The sequence below is a fragment of the Triturus cristatus genome, chromosome 7, assembly GCF_964204655.1.
Source record: "Triturus cristatus chromosome 7, aTriCri1.1, whole genome shotgun sequence".
Lineage (NCBI taxonomy): Eukaryota > Metazoa > Chordata > Amphibia > Caudata > Salamandridae > Triturus > Triturus cristatus.
Genome location: NC_140590.1, coordinates 430,856,821 through 430,877,793, shown reverse-complemented (window position 1 = coordinate 430,877,793; position 20,973 = coordinate 430,856,821). Strand labels below are relative to the sequence as shown.

General features: G+C 44.9%; 2 protein-coding genes across 2 annotated transcripts in view; one reads left to right on the top strand and one right to left on the bottom strand.

Moving 5' to 3' along the window:
• The window catches only part of GAS7 (growth arrest specific 7), a 1,339,070-nt gene that overhangs the window by 274,228 nt on the left and 1,043,869 nt on the right, over window positions 1–20,973 (top strand). The gene's annotated exons all lie outside the window — the stretch shown is intronic.
• On the bottom strand, window positions 15,437–16,957 carry LOC146809874 (uncharacterized). Its single transcript, XM_085620366.1, has one exon. It carries the CDS (start codon window positions 16,955–16,957, stop codon window positions 15,437–15,439), a length of 1,521 nt encoding a protein of 506 aa, XP_085476492.1.

Here is a 20,973-nt window from a genome sequence, read left to right as displayed (position 1 = left end):
AAGAGACCTCTCTTTTCGGATAACACAGTTCTTTAAACATAGGATATTAGATATGATTTGGGATTAGGTTGACATAACCCCAGACTTTTGTCTCCACATGTAGAGCTAAATGTCAAGTCCCTTTCACCCTCTAGTTGCACGTCAATCACACGTCATGCGGCTGCGCGCGCATCTCTGCCAAGTATTTTTGCTGACATTGCGAAATTCTTTCATGGAACCACCCATTTATGACATCACATCTAATGACGTTCTTTAGTTACGCCTAGTTACACCCATTTTAGTTACGTATGTATGCTTTTATCTCTGATATCAACTGTTACGCCTCCTGCATCTGTTTCACTGTAATGTATTTTCTATAAAACTGCTTATCTGTCAATAATATATGCTCCTTCCTTCCTGAACTCTCGTGGTGATGGAATAGAAGGCCCATAATTCGAATTATGTTCCTTTGTATAGGAATAAAACCCGTTCTGAACCTCTAATACCACGGATTCTGCCTCTTATTTTACTGAGCTATTATTATAGATTTTCCGCATCAAATTAAGTCCCGGTAATTAAATTATTTACCACAAACTCGTATTTCATTTTACAGCAATTTTATTAGCATTTAAAGCATAATAAATGATGATCTTACAGTGCACTGGGACAGGACAATTTTTGTTGGGGCCCTTCAATGATTCCCTATCACCTTCCAACATTGCCCTACATCTCTCCACAGCCCCTCTCTCACATGTATTTCATTTGTTTTATAGCAACTCTCAAACCAGTGTAGGGTGTTGGAGCACTTTGCATCACACACAAATACAGAGACAATGAATCATACATGTTTAAATCAGTCTATAGGAAATGTTACATAAGCCAAAGGGTACTACAAGGTGTAGGATGCATGATATCCATCCTGGTAGGCAATTTTTTAAAGTGCTTCGTCTGGTGGAGCACAAACTTAGGATTCAGAACGTAACACAGTAGTTAGAGTTGGCTTCACTAATAAGAATTTATTTTTACCCAAATGAACCCTTTTTAGCAACATTAGGATGATGAATGACTCTGACTACAACATACTTTTCTAACCTGTACCATGTAGTTTGCATTCAGCTTGTTGATGACACTTCATAGCTCACTGTGCTAGATTCACTGTAACTTATGAACTGCACAGTAACACACTGTTCTCTGTGACAAAAGCAGTAACCCACTAAACTATGCGCATATAATACTATTCTGTGATGTGCATGGTACACATCTGATGCAGCAGGCATATTAATCTTCTGCGCTACCTTAGATGAGTTAAAACAGACACTAGACAAAACTCTGATCTCTCTCCAGCAGGTAAATTAATCACCAGAGTTATCTTGACACTTATTGTTGCCTGAAAACTATGGGATAGACAAGGGACTCTGCAGGAACTCTGCAGCAGGTCCTTTTAAAACGTCTGCACTGCTACAAAACTGGCCCCCAGTAACAAATGATCACGAATTAAAAAAGTTACACAATCTTCTTTACAAGCCCTGCAGCCAGGGTCCTATAGGACAAGTGGTGGAGTGTGCAGGAGCCACCTGCTGCTCAACTTGTCACCTTATTTAACCCCACAGTCTGCCGTTGAAGAGGAATGCTTACCTGCCGCTCGTGGTCTCCTCCTCCACCTGAGATCGGGCGTCACAAAACCTTAGGGGGTCCCCCTGCAATGTACTGCAAGGGGGCCCCCTTATTCGATCACTCTACCACCCGCTTGTTTACAGTACCTCACCCTCATAATCTACCTCAAAGCTATGACAGGGATTTCACTGATAAGAATGGCTTCAAAGAGATCAACAAGTTCTACAGTCAGGGAGACATTAGGGTATATAAAAACAGGTTTTTTTGTGTTATTGATTTACAAAATGGAGCTATAGAGGAAAAAAGGGAGATGCTTGGTGATATGAAGGGCAGTCATAGGATTAAGATCATTTAAAAGTTAGTAGTGAGCAAAAGTGGTGCCTTTGTGCTATTGAAAATTCCATTTGCAATGCACCAATGGACCATGTTACCTGTCATTTTAATCTCTCACATTTCTAGATCAATCTTTCCCAGATAGCCTCTCATCTTTAGCCCTCATTCTTTCATCACATTCTCTACTTTGAATAGTCCACCCAATCTCTTACTCTTACAGCACTGCTATTCTTCTCCAGCATATTTTAGCCTTCCTCTCACTACCACTCCTGTCATTTACCTTTGTCATTCTTATTTCCATCATTCCCCATTTCCCCACCCTCCCTTTCTGTTCTCTTGTCTCTCCCAGGTCTCTTAATTCCACTTCTTTCCTTCTGTTTAATCAATTTCTTTGAGGTTCCTCTTCAAACACAAGCATATGTCCCTCATTTTCATGCTACAGTCATGACCCTCCACACTTCCCCCTACTTGTTCTGACACTTTCTCACTCTGGTCTATTTCTCCTGGGTTTCTTTGCACCTCAGTCTCCCATTAGGTCACTCTATCTCTTCCAATTTGCTGCTTACCTTCAACTCTGATTTTCTCATTCCCTAACCTATACCTCTAACTTCTCGCACTCACCTCTATTTCTGCCAGTTTTACTGCCACCCTAACGCTCATTTTTCTCTCCCTTTTTATATTTACTTTCAACTTGCACACACCACATTCTCTAATATCTATACCATCCCTCCCTCTAACATTTAATTTTACCTTTGACCACTAATCATCTCTTTAGTTCATCTTTACTTTCCACTTTATTCTTCATTCTCTCACTATCACCTCTCACTCTCAGCACTGTCTATGATCTTCTTGCTTCTGCATCCCCAGTTTCTGAACTACCTCCATCTTTACCTCTCTAGCTTATTTCCAAACTCATATCACACTTGTTTCCTTCACAGATACCTCTCATTCCCATGCACCTACTTGCTTCTTGTTACTGTCTTTTATTACTCCGAATTTTCATTTCAGCTCACTCAACTTTAGCTTCCCTTACTCCTTACTCTTTTTACTTACATAATTTACACTTGTGTCATCTTTCCTTCACATTCCATACCTTCCCTCATTGTGTAACATCCATGCATATCGAGTCTAAACTCAAATAACTTTGCAAGGTATATTTCTCTCCATTTCGGGTTTACCACCCACTCTTGCACAGTCTTTCCCTCATGGGCTCAGGCTCCTGCTCCTGCTCATGCTCTTTGCCATTGTTCAGCCTTTGGTCTTGAACTTTCTATTCTTTCTGCCCCTTACTTTCTTATTTTTACTTTTGTTCTTTTCCAATCAGTTCCTTTCTCTGTTTATTTTTGTTACTTCCATTTTCCTTTCCGATTTCTTACTCATCTTGTATTTCTTATTTATTACCCACTTTCTTATGTCCATTTTGCTTTCCTTTATCATATGCTTTCTTTCTCATGTCTTACCCCATTCATTTCATTCTCTTCCATAGAGGTGTTTGCCATTCTTTTTTTTCTTCCCCACACTTTTCATTCCCCCAATCGTTTTCTCTCATTTTACACCCACTTCATTGTTCCTTTTCCTTCACTAATCCTTTTCTTCTCTCTTCCTTCTTTTAACTCCTATTTTGTTAGCATTTCTATGTCACCTTGCTTGAGTCCTACACCCTAAATGTTGTCATATACTTCCCCTTACTGGGTTATTTATGACACTATGCCTAAGTTTATAGGATTATTTTTAAAACTTGCATTAAAATGCAAAAGCCAAAGCCGCAATAGAGCAAACTTCTCACTCAAACAACAGGTACAGAATCAACAGGAGCAGTTCAAGTTTCTCACATTCACAAGAAGCTGTTCATAGGTAGCAGCAGTGCAACCTTCATTCACACACCTACAGCATGTATTTAGCAGGTAGCAGCATTTGAAACGAGAGAAAAATGTCTTCATGCAGGTTATGCACAAGCAGAACCAGTGTAAGTTTTATTCAGACAAAAGAGAAATAGCACACATAGCTGTAATGCAAGCTGTCCTGATGCAAAATAAGCATAGCAGTGCCAAAGTCTGTGCAAGCTTCCTTCATACAAAGAACGGGCACACCACAAGCAACAGCACTGCAAACTTTCCTTGCACAGAAAAGGTACAGCATGGACATCACAATCAAATCGCTATCACATCAGAGCATTACTGTGCGCTTCAGTGTAAGCTTCCCTAGCAGAACAGGTCCAGCATGGACAGGAGATGTGCAAGCTTCTCTCACCCAAACAGGTAGAACATCACAGCAGCACAGCACGCCTATGTGACAAAACATGTGGTGAAATATGAAGGGATAGGTGTGCACAGGTGCCAACTGGCATCATGTCACCTGACACCGTCAGTCATTCCTGGCATTTTATCCAAAAGCACAGTGCAAACAAGGATTTCTGATACCATGTTTAAAAGCTAAATACAAAACTACAAGTTTCAGAATGCACAGTGATATTGGATAAAAAGCTAGAACCAGCTGAGGCTTCTCATATGATTGCAGAGAAGAGAGTGTGGGTGTTAGTGAAAATGTGCATACCACTATGTCAAATTTGCCAGGAACGAATTGTAAAATGTGATGAAATATACAAGCCGAGTGTGCCATTAGGTGCATGTGTGTTATGCATTTAAGAAACTTTTTTTTCTTGTAGCTTTCAGAGTTATAATATATAGTTTTTTTAGATGACTGCAGGATCAAATATGCTTTTTAAAGATCATTTCTTTTTATTTTACCAATGGTTTCAATTCACCTTATGGGGCATGCCAGGTTTCGATTTCACTATGTGTTTTTTTGGTACCTGTATATTATTTTCATCCGTTTAGGCCATTAAAAGAAAAAGAAAAAAATTAGTTTGGAGAGTTCATAGTGATCTAAGTAAAGTCAGGGGACTCAGTACCATGGAAAATGAAATGTGACTGGGTAATTGGCACTGTGTGTCACTTTCTGCATTTTCCTTAAACATAAATCACTTTACTTTGCACACCTCTGTTTAAACCACTGCTCCCGCTAGTTAGTTTCCCGCTCTACTTCGCTCGGACTTGTATTCTCCCTCTGTCTCTTACCCCGGTTTCCCACTGACCGCTCATAACCTTACAAAAACTCTCCCGTGACTGCTTCATAAACCGTCAGGTTTCCTTCTCCCTTCCAAAAAGTGATTAACAGCATTTATCGTGGCACATAGAGTACCGTGATTGAGACGTTTTTTCATGAATCCTCATGAGCTTACTGCATTGTGGGATATGTAGTCTTTAGTTGAAAAACAGCACAAGCCGTATATGGTGGGAATAGTTTGATTAGAGGGCCAATCAGGGAGAGGTAGGGAGGTAACATATTAGTGAAATAGGGGAGGCTTGAAGCAATGAAGAATCACTTTTTGGAAGGGAGAAGGAAACCTGACGGTTTTAAATGCACATGGCAGGTACGGCATTAGCAGTTATGTATGCTATGGTTGAGGGGTGACAGCGGAGTTTATGAAGCAGTCACGGGAGAGTTTTTGTAAGGTTACGAGCGGTCAGTGGGAAACCGGGGTAAGAGACCGAGGGAGAATACAAGTCCGAGCGAAGTAGAGCGGGAAACTAACTAGCGGGAGCAGTGGTTTAAACAGAGGTGTGCAAAGTAAAGTGATTTAGCAATTAGGGGCACAGTGGGTTTGAACAGAGGCACGGACGGTTGGTTGTAGGAGGGAGGAGCAAGTCAGCACTCGTTTGCTGATGCAATGTTTGACATGGAGTTTGTCAGTAGGAAGGAAAGGAGATTGTTTATTGGTTCAAGCGTAACCAAGTGAAAGGACACTAGAGTAATTGGTTCTCTTTTGGGATAGGAGGTCTTACTGATATTTGCAGTGAAGTGATTGATCATGGGGGAATATGAGAGGGGTACATAGTATCATGATGTTTTTTTTAAAAAATAATATCTATCTGAGATGTAAATCTAAATAAGAAGTATGTTGGTTGAGCTGTAAATGGTGATTGCTTGTATTATTGTTTTGTATAGTGACCCCTGATGAAGGGCGATTATCGCCCGAAATGCATTGGGCTTTTTTAATAAATACACTGCCTTGGACGAATTCGGCATCTGTCATGTCCTTGCAAGAGGTCCGGAGGGGCACAGCGCGAACATAGGAAACATGGAAAAAGGCCTATTACTCGGAGTGTGGATTCAAACCAAAAATATGAACTGAATTAAAGGAGTATAATAATGAAGTAGTAAAGATGGTGAAAATTAGAAAGTTATGGTTTAATATGGAGCAACACATGGCTGCTAAGACAGCGCCAGTAAGCAGTGCGACTATTTGGGGCGAGAGGACGCCCCTTTTCTTTAAGTCGTTCTGCAGTCTTGAGGCATGTGGTAGACGGGCCAAGGGGGTTGACACCAACAAGTTCCGTTACTATGAATATCGTACCTGCCGTTGTGCCTAAGCTTCATTTTATAATATTGCATACATGTGACAATTGCTTTATGCTATGATCTTTGGCAGTGTATCTCTCTGGATGTCGTTTGTCTATTGCTGTGTAAGAAACTTTGAAAATAAAGATTTAAAAAAAGAAAAAAACGTTCCTATAAATCCATGGTATATGGTCGGAAATACACACCTGGCATGTAAATGTATGTGCATCCTGTGGACTGCAGCACCTATTGTGACATCCACTAAAGTACCAGGGAAAACATGGCTTCAGGCCTACCATGTGGTGCCTCACAGTAGCTGCTTATACCGTGCTGCACAGACCTGTCAAAAATGCATGTGTGTCTGGTAGGAAACATGATTATAAATAGTAAAAAGGTCACCCCCAAGTGTGCCTTGATGCCCATAGGGTAAGGATTATATTATTTAAGACTGGAACATGTGTGACATCGGAAATGGCATATTTCCCAGTGACTAAGCCTAAAACAACATTGTCACTAGTAAAGCTGTAACTGACACTTAGGAATAGTGAAAGTACAGATGATATATGTTAATCTCTAACTTTTGACCTGTACCAGCTACAGCCTCCATTCAAAGATTTGTGTATAGTTATTAAAAATCCAATCTAATGCTGAAGTATGATTTTTATCAAATCTATTGGAAATGTAATTGTAGTAAGTTACCTTTACCCTGCCTGAAGCTGCTGGATGCTAATTTGCGTTAGCTCTCTAGCCACTACCCATGCTGAGCTTGGCCTGAATGAGGTGTGCAAACTACCCACAGAGCAAAGCAATGACTTAGGTGTGGAGAGGTGTTTTATTTCCCTTGCAGGAAGATGAGTTAGAGTGGACCCTGGAACTTCATTAACTTCAAAGGGGTTTGTCCTGTCCCAAACAGCTGTTAGGTGACTACTAGAAAGGCCCAGCCTTTGTCAACATGATCAGGCTGGCACAAAACATAGTGGGTTGAAAGCTATCACAAGAACTGATTTTGAGTGACCACAGCAGAGGGCCTGTTCATTACCCCTGGCCATACCTATGGGTGTTCACACAGGCTCTGCACAAGGGTAGGAGAGTTTCCCTATCTTGGATTTGCAGAGTGAGGGGCACTATGAGACTGGATACAGTGGGGAAAACTGGAACTGCTGATAAAGTGAGTAGGGTTGTCTTGGGCAACCTTTACCCCATGGTTAGGGAGTGTCTGAAGTCCTCCCTAGCTTGTGCTAGACACAATTCTGTCATTCCCAGGCACCATAAGTACAGCGCTTTCTGGACCTGTGGAAGATCAGCAGAGGACTGATCTGCTGTATGTGGCCTGAGAGGACTAAACATGCCCCCCCCCCCCTTGTATCCAGGACAAGGAAGTGGACTCGAACGGTCCTCCTATGTGTCTACAGCGATATAACCAGCTGTAAGAGGCCTTATTCCTAAAGCGCCCAACTGACCAGTGGCAACTGGACCTAGACTGTACTTTGCTGTTGGCCCTGCCTGTCTCCTTAAGAGGTCTTTATATGCATCCCGTGAGGTCTTGGGGATCTTAAGATTACACCTGTGATTCTTTAAGCACCAGAAGAAAGTTTGAAAACTTTTGAAAGCTTTCCTCCAGATCCTGAGCGGGACCCGTAGGAAGAAGTATCCAATCAGCAATCCCACAGTGTCAGTCTGAATTCCGGCTCCACAGTCTGTTTTTGTAAGTGCTGTAAGCCTTGACTGGGCCAAGGCTTGCAACACTTGCAAAAAAAACGACTATGTCCCATTCAGCATAGGTACTTAGAAAGTTCTCAATGAGAGATGCCCAAAGTGTAAGAGCTACAGTGGGGACCAACCAGGAAGTATCCTAGGTGACATTGTGGGCAAAAAAAAAGAAAAGGATGCAACCCGAGTAATTAACAGTGGCTGAGAGCAATTCATGCATCTCACTTTTTTTTGTTTACTCTAGTATCTGGCCTTTGGTGCCATGGCAGCAGCTACTGCTACAGTGGCAGCCCAGTCAGGATTGATCTTTCTTCTCAAAAACTCCCTTTCTGTATTGTGACTTTGAAGAAATGTTTACACTCTTCTTTTAAAAAGTGACAAAAGTCCTTTGCTGAACTAGGACTTGTATCAGAATTTATTCACTTGTTGAGACCGACCGGGGATTCATCACGGTCAGCCTCCTAATCTCTGTCTACTGCTTCTATATACTATCATTGCCATTTTGTGCTTTTTGGCACTATTTCTACTGAAAAATATTTTTTTTAACTCATATCACTGGTTCCTGGTAATGGATTTTTATTATTATGGTGCCATTTCTTTTATTAACGGTCACTTTGTTTCTCTAACTTGGTTTGGAATTCATATTGTTTGCTGTTTAGACTTAATTACTGTTTTGGTTCTGCATAAATGCTTTACACTTTGTCCTAACTTAAGCTTGTCTGCTCTATGCCTTAGCTACCAGGGGAATAAGCTCATGTTAAATGAGTGAATTTGAAGGTTCACCTTGACCAGGAGTAGTGTTGTACCTTAAGGTGGACAGTCACCCACCCTAAATAATAACCTACTTTCTTACAGTGTTTTAGTACTTTGCTTTGACTGATGTAATGAGCTGGCTGCATGTTGCACAGAGGGACTACAGTATCTTTAGTTCATCTGGAGTTCTGTTTTCCTTCCATTTTCTTTACTGTCATTCCTGGACTGTTTGTTGATAGCAAGGTCTTCGGAGTACTAGGAAGCTGAAGCTTTTGGCTTGCACTTACATGTTGTCATAGAGTTGTGGATGTTCATGTAGTTTTCCCTAAAAAGTGTTGAAGTCATTTAGAAGGGTTTTGGTGTCCAGTATTGAACTGATTGGGTGAGAGAGGAGTTCAAACATTAGGTTGTCTATGCAGAAATCTTTGGAGGATCTTCACTTTTTGGGTTGACGTTGGTGTGTTGGTAGGATACGGAGTAGGGAGATTGGGAAGGTGAAAAGGTCTATCCAGTCCATATAAAAGAATGGTTTGCATTGGATTCTTGGTGATATTGAGACAGCAAGGTTGAAGATATGGTCTTTGGAGTGTGCCATGCAGTAACCTATTGAGTATGTCAATGAGGCTGAGGAGGGTGTCACTTGCGTTTTTTTTAGTTTGTGTTGTCTGAGAGGTTGAACTCTCGCAAGAGGATGGTGTGGCATATCAGATCACCAAGATGAGGAGGAGATCAGAGAATTTATCAGTGAAGTCCCTATTCTGCCCAAGAAGCATGTACATGAGATTAAAGGTTGTGCTCGGAATACAGAGATTGGAAAATGGCATGCCAACAATCCATGGAGTTGAGTGTTACTTTCTTGCCTAGGGTTCTGGAGCAGAAGGCTTTATGGATAAAAATAAGACCTATTCCCGTCTTATATGAAAGTTCCACACAATGAATGTTGTAGAGTATGGGAAGAAGGGTGTCTAGAATGTGGGGGTGAACCATGTTTCTGTGATGAAGGAGTTACGTTTGCGATAGGTGACGAGGGCTGCAAGTCTGGTGCACAGAATACCCTAGGGAAAATTTTAATGAGTTGCAGTGTGTGTTCTGTAGTTTGATGGTGTGTGATAGTGGGATATGTATGAGGTTGGGTCAATTTATTTGTGATTGCTTTGTGAGTGTTTGGATTATCTGGGTGTGATTATTGACACTGGCAGTATGGGTACAGGACCAGGGACACAATTATATCTTATCTTGTAAGATTCTGTGGAATATGGCTTCCGGCCCAAGGCCATTCCTTCCCCTAACAGACCCAAAGGGGTGATGCTTTTGTTTTGCCTCAATAGGCCCAATCAGTCGATTCCCTTTTCTGTGTCTTCCCTTTGCCGGAGATGCCCGGGCGGTGGGATGATTGAAGTAGAGAGAAGGTAAGAAGTATTGTCTCTCCCTGTGCAGATGAATGACGTTGAATGAAGTCTTCTTGCCTGGATTCTTCTTCTAAGGGTATTTTGGTTGAAAGTGTAGTGATGCCACGTCTTGTGGAAATGGATGATGGTGATCCAAGTTCTAAGATGGTTTTCACTGGAAACTGGTGATATCACATCCTCTGTCTGGCTTCTTATTTTAAAGATGGATTTGGCTGGAAGTGCACTGATGGGAAAAACAGTGATATCACTCCTTGTGGAGATTGATGAAGGGGTATGGAATTCTCCTGCCTGGCTTCTTCTTTTAAATATGTTTTTTATAGTATAGTAATACAGTGATGTCGCTTGCTGTGGAGGTGGATAACGAAAAATAAAGTTCTATTGCCTAGGTTCTTGTTTTAAAAATTGTTTGTCACTTTCTGTGCTAATTCATTATGAAAAATGACTTCTTAAAGGTCTGCAAGGATCTACAACTCTGTACACTAAGGTTGGCCAAACACTGTTGCTAATATTGGTAGGCAAGACTTGGGAAGTTTGAGGTGCCGGATAAACCCCTACTTCCTGTTGCAATAGAATGAACCACCACTTATGGGCCCTATAAAACTAGTGAGCCACTAGAAGCAAGGCCTCTAAATCCTCTGAGAGGGGTTCTTATGTCCTGTGAGGTGTAGTCCCTCGGACATGCAAATGGAATCGATTCAATACTGACAGCTAGTTCTCTTTTGACACAAAGCCAATTGCTCACTAGTGTCTGAGAGCTCTCCAACAGTAAAGATAGACCGGACACAAGCTTCATCTGAAATACTTCTTTGATGAATTGAAGAGTCTATAGACAGAAGATGGGACTTTACAAGATCAATGATAAACTTGTAGGCCTGGAGCAATTGTGGATGCAGTGAACATTTGAGATTCCTTTCAAATAACAAGTTGTAAAGATTAGCTACTTATCTCTGTTTGAAAAACCTGAATAACACAATAAATCATTCCCAGGAATTGCACTAAGATTTTTATGGGGTCCCTGGGGGCTGAGGCAAGCTCAAACAGAAGTACTTTGAACTGGTAGTGCTTGCCCATCGCTGAAAATTGCAGAAACCTCTGATACACCAGGTGGATCAGAATGTGTAAGTAGGCATTTCACAGATTCGAATAAGCCCCCAGAGCAATCAAGTTGAAGTACGGACTTCAGAGTCGCCTTCTTGAAGGGTTGGTGAGGACGGCAGCAGTTGATCCCCTTCTGGTCCAGGATAGGACAAAGGGCCCTATTTAGAGTTTGGTGGCCAGGGTCCTTCCTTACAAATATGAAGGATGTCCTAGCCCTGTGTCTTGAGTGCATTATAGTCAATGGCCAACGTAATATGGCAGAGGGAACATCTACCACATTTGTGAGGGAGCCCATGTCCACCAAACCTAAAATAGCACCCACAATTCTCTGTAAGGCTTTTCTACCAAATTCGTAATGTGCTAACAGTCCCATTTATTTGCTGTTATGGGTACCATTGCCGCTGCTGATTTGGTCAGGACATTGTTGCAGAAGTGATTGCATTTTCCCCAGCTGTGTAATCGCAGCTCTACCTACAGAATTACCCACAGTCGACAACAGTAATGGGATTTTATGACCAACTTGATCTAGGAACCTGAAATTGAAGACCTTTCAACAGCATTCGACTCTGTTAACAGATCCAAATTGTGGTTGAGGCTGTTGGATATGGGTGTGGAGGTATGCTTGGTAAACTTCTTGTATAATTTACACAATGATCTGGCAGCAAAAGTGCGTGTGAGACCAAATGGAGAAATGTCCCCTGAATTATGTTTTACGTGTGGAGTGCATCAAGACTGCATTCTGGTCCCTATTCTTTATATTTTATATATCAATGGTCTCTGCTTGCGTCTGACCTAAACCCTGGTGGATACGCCCAAAATCGCTGACACTCAGGTGCCAGCTTTGCTTTACGTGGACAATGGAGTCCTTTTGGCCCGAATCCCTAATGCTCTGCAGGTACTGGTGGATTGTTTCGTCCAGTTTATGGGTAGTCAAACCAGTTACTAATTACGGAAATTCTCAGATTATGGCTTGTGGGCCAGGTAGAACCGATATTAATGGGCTTATTATTAAGGGCCAGTCTTTGTGCAGCGTAAAAGACTTTAGTTATCTGGGCGTCATTTTTAACTCTTCGGGCTCCTGACATCCCAGTCGTCTAGCTCATGCCTTAAGCTTAGCAGGTCAGCTGGAGCAATTTTTCTCTTTTAAAAGTTTGTAATGCACATTGCGTCCTGGGTGCTGCTTATGGGGCGGGGATTTGGGTTTACCACAAGAGCTCCACTCTCCAGCTTGAAGAAAACTGCGTATGTCAGAGGCTTTTACAGCATCCGTGGACTTCATCCAGTTACATAACCCACATAGAATTAAACCAATGCCACATAGAGGATAGGGTTCAATTGGCCCTACTTTTGATTTGGGTTAGTGTGTGGGTCAACCCGCAAGCACTACTTTGTAGGGATGTCATTTCGGGCTGCCTCAGTCTGGATAAAGAGTGAGCTATTTCTTAGCTGAGTTATATCTCTATAACACTCAAGGTGTTGGGGTTAACCTTTCTGTTTGTCACCTGAGGGTATAAAGAAAGAAGACAAGCTCTGGGTAAAGAGTCTCTTTTGGGAATTTTATGTGGAGGGAAGGTTGCAAACTGAGTTGGTGAAATGTACTGTGCTGATTTATTATAGACAATTCGGTAGCATGGAGTCCAGCTTTTATCTGTAATTAGATTTGACACAATGGGAGAGGTCTCTCCTTTTCTGCTTTAGAGCAGGCACGGTTTGGCTGCTCCTGAGCATGGGCATCCAAATTGCCACCCCGGGGGGAACAGCTCTGCCTTGCTCCTGTGGCGGGGTCTATAAACAGTCGGTATTACACTGTATGTTTTTTGTATTTATTTTAGTCATCCCTACAGACTGTTTCTCAAATCTCTCTTAAACTCACTGTGTTACCAAGATGTAGAGAGGCTTTGTATCTCTACAACTATTGAATACATGTGCTATGTGTTTTATAGTGTGTGTTCCTTTCTTAAAGCAGCAGTTTGAGCCATGATAACTATGGAGGGGTAATTGCCCTTGTATGATTTGTGTTGGTGAAATATTGATATAACGGGCACTTAATATTTAGGTTTCTTACTGTATTTTAACAAAATCCATTTTAAAAATAACTTATTTATATTTTTATACGCATCCTGCACTTTACCAAAGTGTTGTTGATTGTTGAAATCATTTGTTCCCTGTTAACATGTCTATGAACGATTTGGCTGTTCTAATAGGTCACCATGCCAATTTTACATATAGAGCGTTAATGTGGCGTAAGATCTTACTGTTTTTAATCACTGTATTATGATTATTTTCTTTTCTTTTATGGTTGTACTGTATTGAAATGTATCTTTTATGGCCTCAATTGACTGAATAAAGATTTTTTTCAGTGGACTTGAAATTGGAGTGCTTCTGGAGGTGGTAGGGCCTACGAGTAGCCCTCTGAGTGGTAAGGGGCTGACACCGGGAAGGGGGCATAGTCATACTTTGGAAGGAGGGGCTCTGAGGATGGACTGTGTTAAAAATGGGAGTCTCTAGTTGGTGAGGGTAGGTACCTTTTTCCAAATAGGGACCCTTGCTCCTACTCAGGGTAAGGGGGATACACACTTTAGATAACCCCTGCTCACCCCCTTGGTAGCTTGGCACGAGCAGGCAGCCCTATCCAAAAGGCAATGTGTAAAGTATTCATACTCCAAACACACGGTAATACAGTGATAACACCACAAATGGACACCACACCAGTTTAGATCTTTATCTAAACTTAACAAAACCCAAACAACAACAATCCAACATACAAGTATCAAGAAAAATGACTTTCAAAAGGTTTTAGCAACTGAGTCCTTTGAAAACTATGGATGCGTGATTTCTTGCAAAGTACCTGTTGTTGCAACAAAAGTCACCAAGCCAAACAGCCGCAGCAATGGGAAGCGTCGAAAAACAGAGATGTGTTGTTTCCTGAGACCTTCGTCAGTTTCGCTGGGCACAGGGGGATGGTGCATCGTGTCTGGTCTGTAGGGGAAGCGATGCGTCGATTCTGAGATGACTCCAATCTGTGGGTGATGCGTCTGGGAAAACTTGCTGCGCAGGGAGGATGCATTGAAATCCGGGATGTGTCAGAGAACGATGAGGCGGTGTCCAGCGGCGCTGTGTCGATTTCTTCAGCTAAAATCCCTCGATGCGTCGATTCTTGCAGCAGCGACAGGCACTGCATCGGTTTCAGCAGTGGCACAGCAATCCAGGGAGATTCTTCTCGCACAACGGCGTTGCAAGAAGGGCGATGTTAAAAGGTAGGGGCAGTTGCAGTCGATAACCTTTCAAGTATTGCCCGGCGGTAATCGCCTCTTATACCATTCGAAAATTAACCAACAAAGAGGCAGGCGCCGGAGACTGGAAGGCAGGAAAACAAAGTTTTATTCCGTCGGAGTAGAACACATCAGATCAGACAGCAAGGTATCATCACGAGGTGCTCTAACCACATCTCTGAGGCCTGGCCTCTTATACACAGGTTTATGACTTTATTGCAGGTTTATCATACATGGCACATTCTTGAGATCGCTTTGATACATGAAAGAACATCCTCAGAATCCCCACTTCAAGCTCGTTCCCACACATATCTACAGTGGAAGTCCCCACCCCACCCATAGTAGGAGATGGCTATCACACAGCTGGACATTCCGCCAATTCCCGGGGGTGTGTGCGACTGGTCGGGTCTCAGGGGGTGGGGGGGCCTTGATCTACTGTAATCCCTTTGATGTGGGGTGTTTCCCTTACAGTAGGGGCAATAAACTGCATCCTCAGGGCTAGGTGATGGCCTGGGATCGGTTCGGACAATCGGACGCAGAGGAAGGGGGTTATCAAAGAGATGTATGACCATGTATGGGATGTCGGTCAGGCGTGGGATGTGGTTCCATGGCAGGGTCGCGCAGAAACAGAGGGTTTATGGCCTGTGTATGAGAGAGCGGGGGTGGCCGGCGCGCAGGGGATGTTCGCAGCGCCAGAGGGACGCGTTGGCGATCGGCAATGAGCAGGGAGAGAGACCAGGATGCCTAAAATGGCCGCCGTGCGTTTTTCTGTGTGTCGCGCTGGGGAGAGACAAGATGGCGCAGATACTGTTCAGTTACGAGCTACATTTCCACAGTCCTCCCTTTTAACATATCTCGCCAGCTTGTTTAGTTCGGATCTATCCCCATAATGCCACGCACCTCTATGTCGTACAGAGCTTTCATTCTCTCTGCTTCGAAGTTCAGAGTCTTAGGGCAGATGCAGTTTATGAAAAGTGAACATAAGGGTGGCAAACACTGAATCCCCAGGCAACATCCACATAGGATCACAATTGGTATTAGGATAAACGTAAACAACCTCCACCCCCAACTTTTAATAGTGTCCCAAAACCAACTCCCAAGCGACCATCCTTCTTGCTCCTGATGAACCTCTGCGGAAAGTCTGTGGAGGTGTTCAATCGCCTTGTAGACTGAGGGTGAGTTATCCGGTACGTAGGTACAACAGCTGGACCCAATGATGCGGCATGCTCCTCCACGATCGGCCAGAACTACGTCTAGAACGAGGCGGTTCTGAAGAGCTACCAGGCGGACGGCCTGAAGCTCAGCGGTGTTGTTGGTGAGGATGCCGGCTGTAATGTTCATTGTGGTTTCGACTGCCTGGGTCAGGTGCCGGATGGCACGGCTGTTTGCCATTGGACCCCACAGTGGAACAAGTCCCTTTACTGCATCCATGAACTGTGCTCCAGTGGAGTCGGCTTGTACAATGTCCTTTGCACGTTTCTGCCGGTGATGGTTTGCTGGAGCCACATATGTTGGAGGAAGGATAAAAGCGATGTAGCAGGTGCCTCCCCACCCTTTTGGAAGCCAGGTGTAGGCCTTAGTACCACAGATGAAGTACATATTTGGGGAGGTAACAAAGGAGGGTGGGTCAACTGAGTCCAATGTTCGGGTGATGAGACAGGAACTGTGGCCCACCAGCTGCGTTCCCAGACCTTCGATGCACACAAGACCTGTGATGTTGATGACGGATAGGGCCACTGTTAGGGTGACGGCCGTTAGTTTCCGGAGGTAAGAGAAGGTGGGTCTGGCTGGGTTGTTAAACACCTGCATTTCGACTCGCTCTTTGGCAGGGATGTCCATATGAAAGGAAGTGTTTGATCTCAGAGGACAGAAGGGAGCAGAAGTTTTTCCAGTTCTGTTCAGCCAGAACCCATGGTAGAAGTGTGACATAGTTTTGTCGGAAGTGGCATTGTCCTTGTAGCTTTCTTGCAGGAGGATTAGCCAAGCGAGGCAAGAGCCATGGACAGAGAAGGGCGAAGGGATGAAAGGGATAGAATGTCCAGTGGCATGTGGCAGCAATCCACAGATCCAGCAGTTGGTTGCATTGGCGGCAAGATTGTGTTGGTGGAGCAACTGTACAAAAGAGTTATTCCAGAACTCCTTACGCCTTTCTCGGAGTTGGGGTGAAAGTGAGATCAGATGGTGTTCTTTCATGGTGGTAGGTTGGACAGTGGTCAACAATGTCTCATGAGCGGGTGCACTCTCTTCCACGATCCAGAAGGTGATCATGAGGAGAAGGCAAAAGAGTAGGGTAATAAAAAGCGCGATAGTCTTTGAGCTGTGCATTTTGTCAGTCTTTGGGTTTTTGTAGTGGATATTCGGACGTCCGGTTGCTTCCATTATCTTCATGTCGGGCGCTTCCATCACCTTCAAGGGACTCGGTAGCGGGCAGAAACACAGACTTTGTCTAATTTCTCTTCTGGAGGCCTTTGAGGTGATTAGGCTACCGGTTCGAGATTTCAATTTAGTTCGTGGTCTGCTTAGCCGAAGTTCCCTCCTTTCGTCGCAGGTTATACCCTTCTTTGGACGGCACAGTGGGATCGGGATATTTCATTAATTCAAGTGTCTTTGTGTCCGGGTAGCAGCTCAGGGATGGTCGGCCTTCGTCCAGGAGTTCTTCTTGGCCGGTGATGTTGTCGGTTGTCGTCCGGGTCGGTGATACCTTTTTGCAATGATGTGCGTGCAGCCAATTGCGCTTCCCCTCCACTCGAAGAGCTGTTCGGGTGGTGATCAGGACTTGCAGGGGGCCCGTCCACCGGGGCTCCAGACTCCTTGCACGCTGGAAATTACGCACTAGGACGAAATCTCCGGGTTGGATATCGTGCCCGGGGCCCCTGGAAGCATCGGGAATGGCTTGCAGCACCTGCTGATGGATAACAGACAACGTTTTAGTTAGGTTGTACAAATAGTCAGACATGAGGACGTCCGGGACGTCGTGAATGGATGTTGGTTTTGGTGCGGTCCAAAGGTTCATGGGCCGCCCGTAGACGACCTCGTAGGGGGTTAAGTGGTGTTTTGTGGGAGTGGAACGCATTGATAGCAATGCTAGCGGGAGAGCGTCTGGCCATTTCAGTCCTGTGGTGGCAACTATTTTCTCTATTTTGAGCTTCAGTGTGGCATTATGTCGCTCAACCAAGCCTGCAGATTGGGGATGGAAGACCGCATGGAACTTCTGTTTTACACCCAACCCTTTTAAGATGAGTTGGATAACTTCGGCTACAAAGTGTGGGCCGTTGTCGCTCCACAAAATTCGACAAAGGCCGTAACGGGGGAAGAATTCTTTCAGCAATACTTTAGCGGTAGTCATAGCAGTGTTGTCGTGGGTCGGGTAAGCTTCTACCCACTTGCTGAAAGCACACACAATGACAAGTACGTACTTCAAGCTTTGGCACCTTTCTAACTGGATGTAGTCCATCTGTAGGACCTCAAAGGGATGATTAGGAACCCCAAACCCTCCCCGGGGTACAGCAGTTCCTTTACCAGGGTTGTGTTGGAGGCATACCAGGCATTGTTGGACCAGACGTTTGGCTGAGTCTGGGATCTTGTCGTTGTGCCAAACCTTGGAGATGAGTTCAATCATGGGGGCAGACCCTATGTGCGCGGGGGAGTGTGTCATGGTTAGCATGGGAATCAGGAATGAGTCAGGTAGCAACCATTTGTTCGTGTCTTTAGTTCGCCAGCAACCGTCATCGTCCTTCAATCCCACCCGTGCCCATTCAGTCAATTCGTGTGGTGAGCTGGCTAATTGGATGTCCCTAATCGTTTCCCTAGCATTCTTACATTTCTCAGTTTGTGACCTGGTCACGTACATGCGTGTTGTTGACCTATTCTCGGCTGTGGTTCGGGCAGTGATGTCAGCCAGCGCATTTCCCTGTCCTATAATGTCCGTCACCTTTTTGTGTGCCTGGCATTTGATCACAGCTAGCCGTGTGGGGAGGAGGACTGCTTCGGTCAGAGCGGAGACTAGATCTCCGTGTAGGATGGGTGTGCCATGGGAAGTCAGGAATCCCCTCTCCTTCCATAGGAGCCCAAAGTGGTGAACCACCCCGAAGGCATACTGGCTGTCGGTGTAAATGTTTGCGGTTGTCCCCGCTGCTAGGATGCATGCTCGTGTGAGAGCAATCAGTTCAGCTGCCTGTGCGGATCGCTGTGTGATGCGGGCTGTCTCAACAACTGTTCGGGCCGTGGTAACTGCATAGGCGGCTGAGGTGGTGCCGTCGGGGAGCTTGATGCATGAGCCATCTACCCACAGTTCTCCGTCAGGATCTGGGAAGGCAGTATCTCGGAGGTCAACCCTACTCTTGGTCTGTTCGTCAGTGAGGGTCACACAGTCATGTATAGGGGACGCATTGGGGTCAGTGTCAGGGAGAGGTAGCAGAGTAGCTGGATTCAGAGTGGTGCATCGTTTCAGTGTGATGTGGGGTGCAAGCAGAGTCAGTTCATAACCAGTCAGTCGTGCGCTAGTCAGGTGTTGAGTCTTGGTCTGGTTCAGGAGGGTGTCAACCGCATGGGGTACTAACACAGTGAGGGGGTTCGAGAGCACGATCCCCTCACTTTGCCGGATAGAGACAGCAGCGGCGGCTACTGCTCGAAGGCAGGCGGGCAAAGCTCTGGCTACAGGGTCAAGAGTGGCAGAGAAGTAGGCACAAGGGCGTTGTTTAGGACCTATGGACTGGGTTAGGACAGACAACGTGCATCCCTCCCTTTCGTGGGTGTAGAGGGAGAAAGGTTTAGTGTAGTCTGGGGTTCCTAGGACTGGTGCTGAACAAAGGGCATTTCGCAATTCTTTGAAGGAAGACTGGCATTCGGGTGTCCAGGGGAGGGGGAAGGGGGCGTCTTTAGCTAGCAAGGAAAGCAGAGGTTTTACAATAAGGCTGAAGTTTGGTAACCACTGTCGACAGAAGGAGGTGAGGCCGACCAGAGACCGCACTTGCTTCTGAGTTTTGGGGACAGGGGTTTCTAAGATGGTCTGAATTCGGTCAGGTGTAAGTTTCCTCCCGTCTTTGGATAGGAGGTGGCCTAGGTATGTCACTTCGGGTTGGCAGAATTGTAACTTCTTCCTGGAGACCTTGTGACCGTTCTCCGCAAGGAAGTGGAGGAGGTGAATGGTGGCTGTGACTGCAAGTGGAGTGGTGTCGGCCGCCAAAAGAATATCATCAACGTACTGTATTAACACCACTCCATCTGGTAGTTGGACTGCTTCTAGTTGTCTCTTGAGGGCTTGGCTATAAATGCTGGGGCTCTCAGTGTAGCCTTGGGGTGCCCTACAGAATCTGTACGAACGGGCTTTTAAGGTGAAGCCGAACAGGTAGCGGCTGTCTGGGTGGATGGGGATGGAAAAGAATGCGTTCTTGAGATCAATAACGGTAAAGGTAGTGGCAGTGGACGGAATCAGGGTGAGGATGGTGGTGATGTCCGAGACCACGGGGTACTGAGGTATGACTACTTTGTTAACCTCTCGCAAGACAACAATGAAGCGGTATGCTTTCTCATCTCCCTCACCTTGCCTCTTTACAATGGGTAGGATAGGGCTGTTGCAAACATTACTGACTACTTCTTCTACCACTCCTGCATCGACTAGGGACTGGATGATTTCCACCAATGCCTTCTCGCCTTCGGGCGATATCCGATACTGTGGAAGTTTTGGGAGCACCGCGTCCGGTCGGACAGTTATGTGTACGGGGTCGATCACCATGCGTCCTACGTCCGAGTCGGTCTTTGCCCATAGGTGTGAGGGTAACGTGTCGAGTAGGGACAAGTCAGCATTGGTTATGGGGAACATACGTCGTGTGAGACAAGACCTGAACAGATCCGGGTTATCGTGCAGGATGACTCGCACTCCGTCTGGGGAACATCTGATGGTAGCTCGGAAATTTTTTAGCAAATCAAGTGCCATGATAGCATCGGGGGTGTTGGAGGAGAGCAGGAATGTCGTGTCAGTGGTGTTATCTTCTAAGTCAAAGGAGATTGGTGCTGACAAGGGGTTAGTGGAGGGCGTCCCATCGAAGCCTATTGAGGTTACGTGTGAGCCAGACAAGGGTGCCCTAGGAATCAGTTGTTTAGATAACGCACTACGTGTCGCCCCAGTATCTACCAGAAATGGAGACTTTGTGCCCAGGACCTTAGCAGTGACGTAAGGACCTTGCTGGTCAACACGGAGTTCGACTGGATCCCTCCCTTGCCTCTGGCGGTCCTATGCAAAGTCATGGGTGTTTTTGTAGTCGGACTGCTGGCACTGGTTCTGTCAGGGGCGATCAAAGGTGTTTGGTCTGCCTGGCCTGTCGTTGGTGGTGTCGTTCGTGTACCCTCATCCCTGTCCTCTACTTCTGGGGTCATATGCTATGTCTCTGGTGTCTCTATTTTTG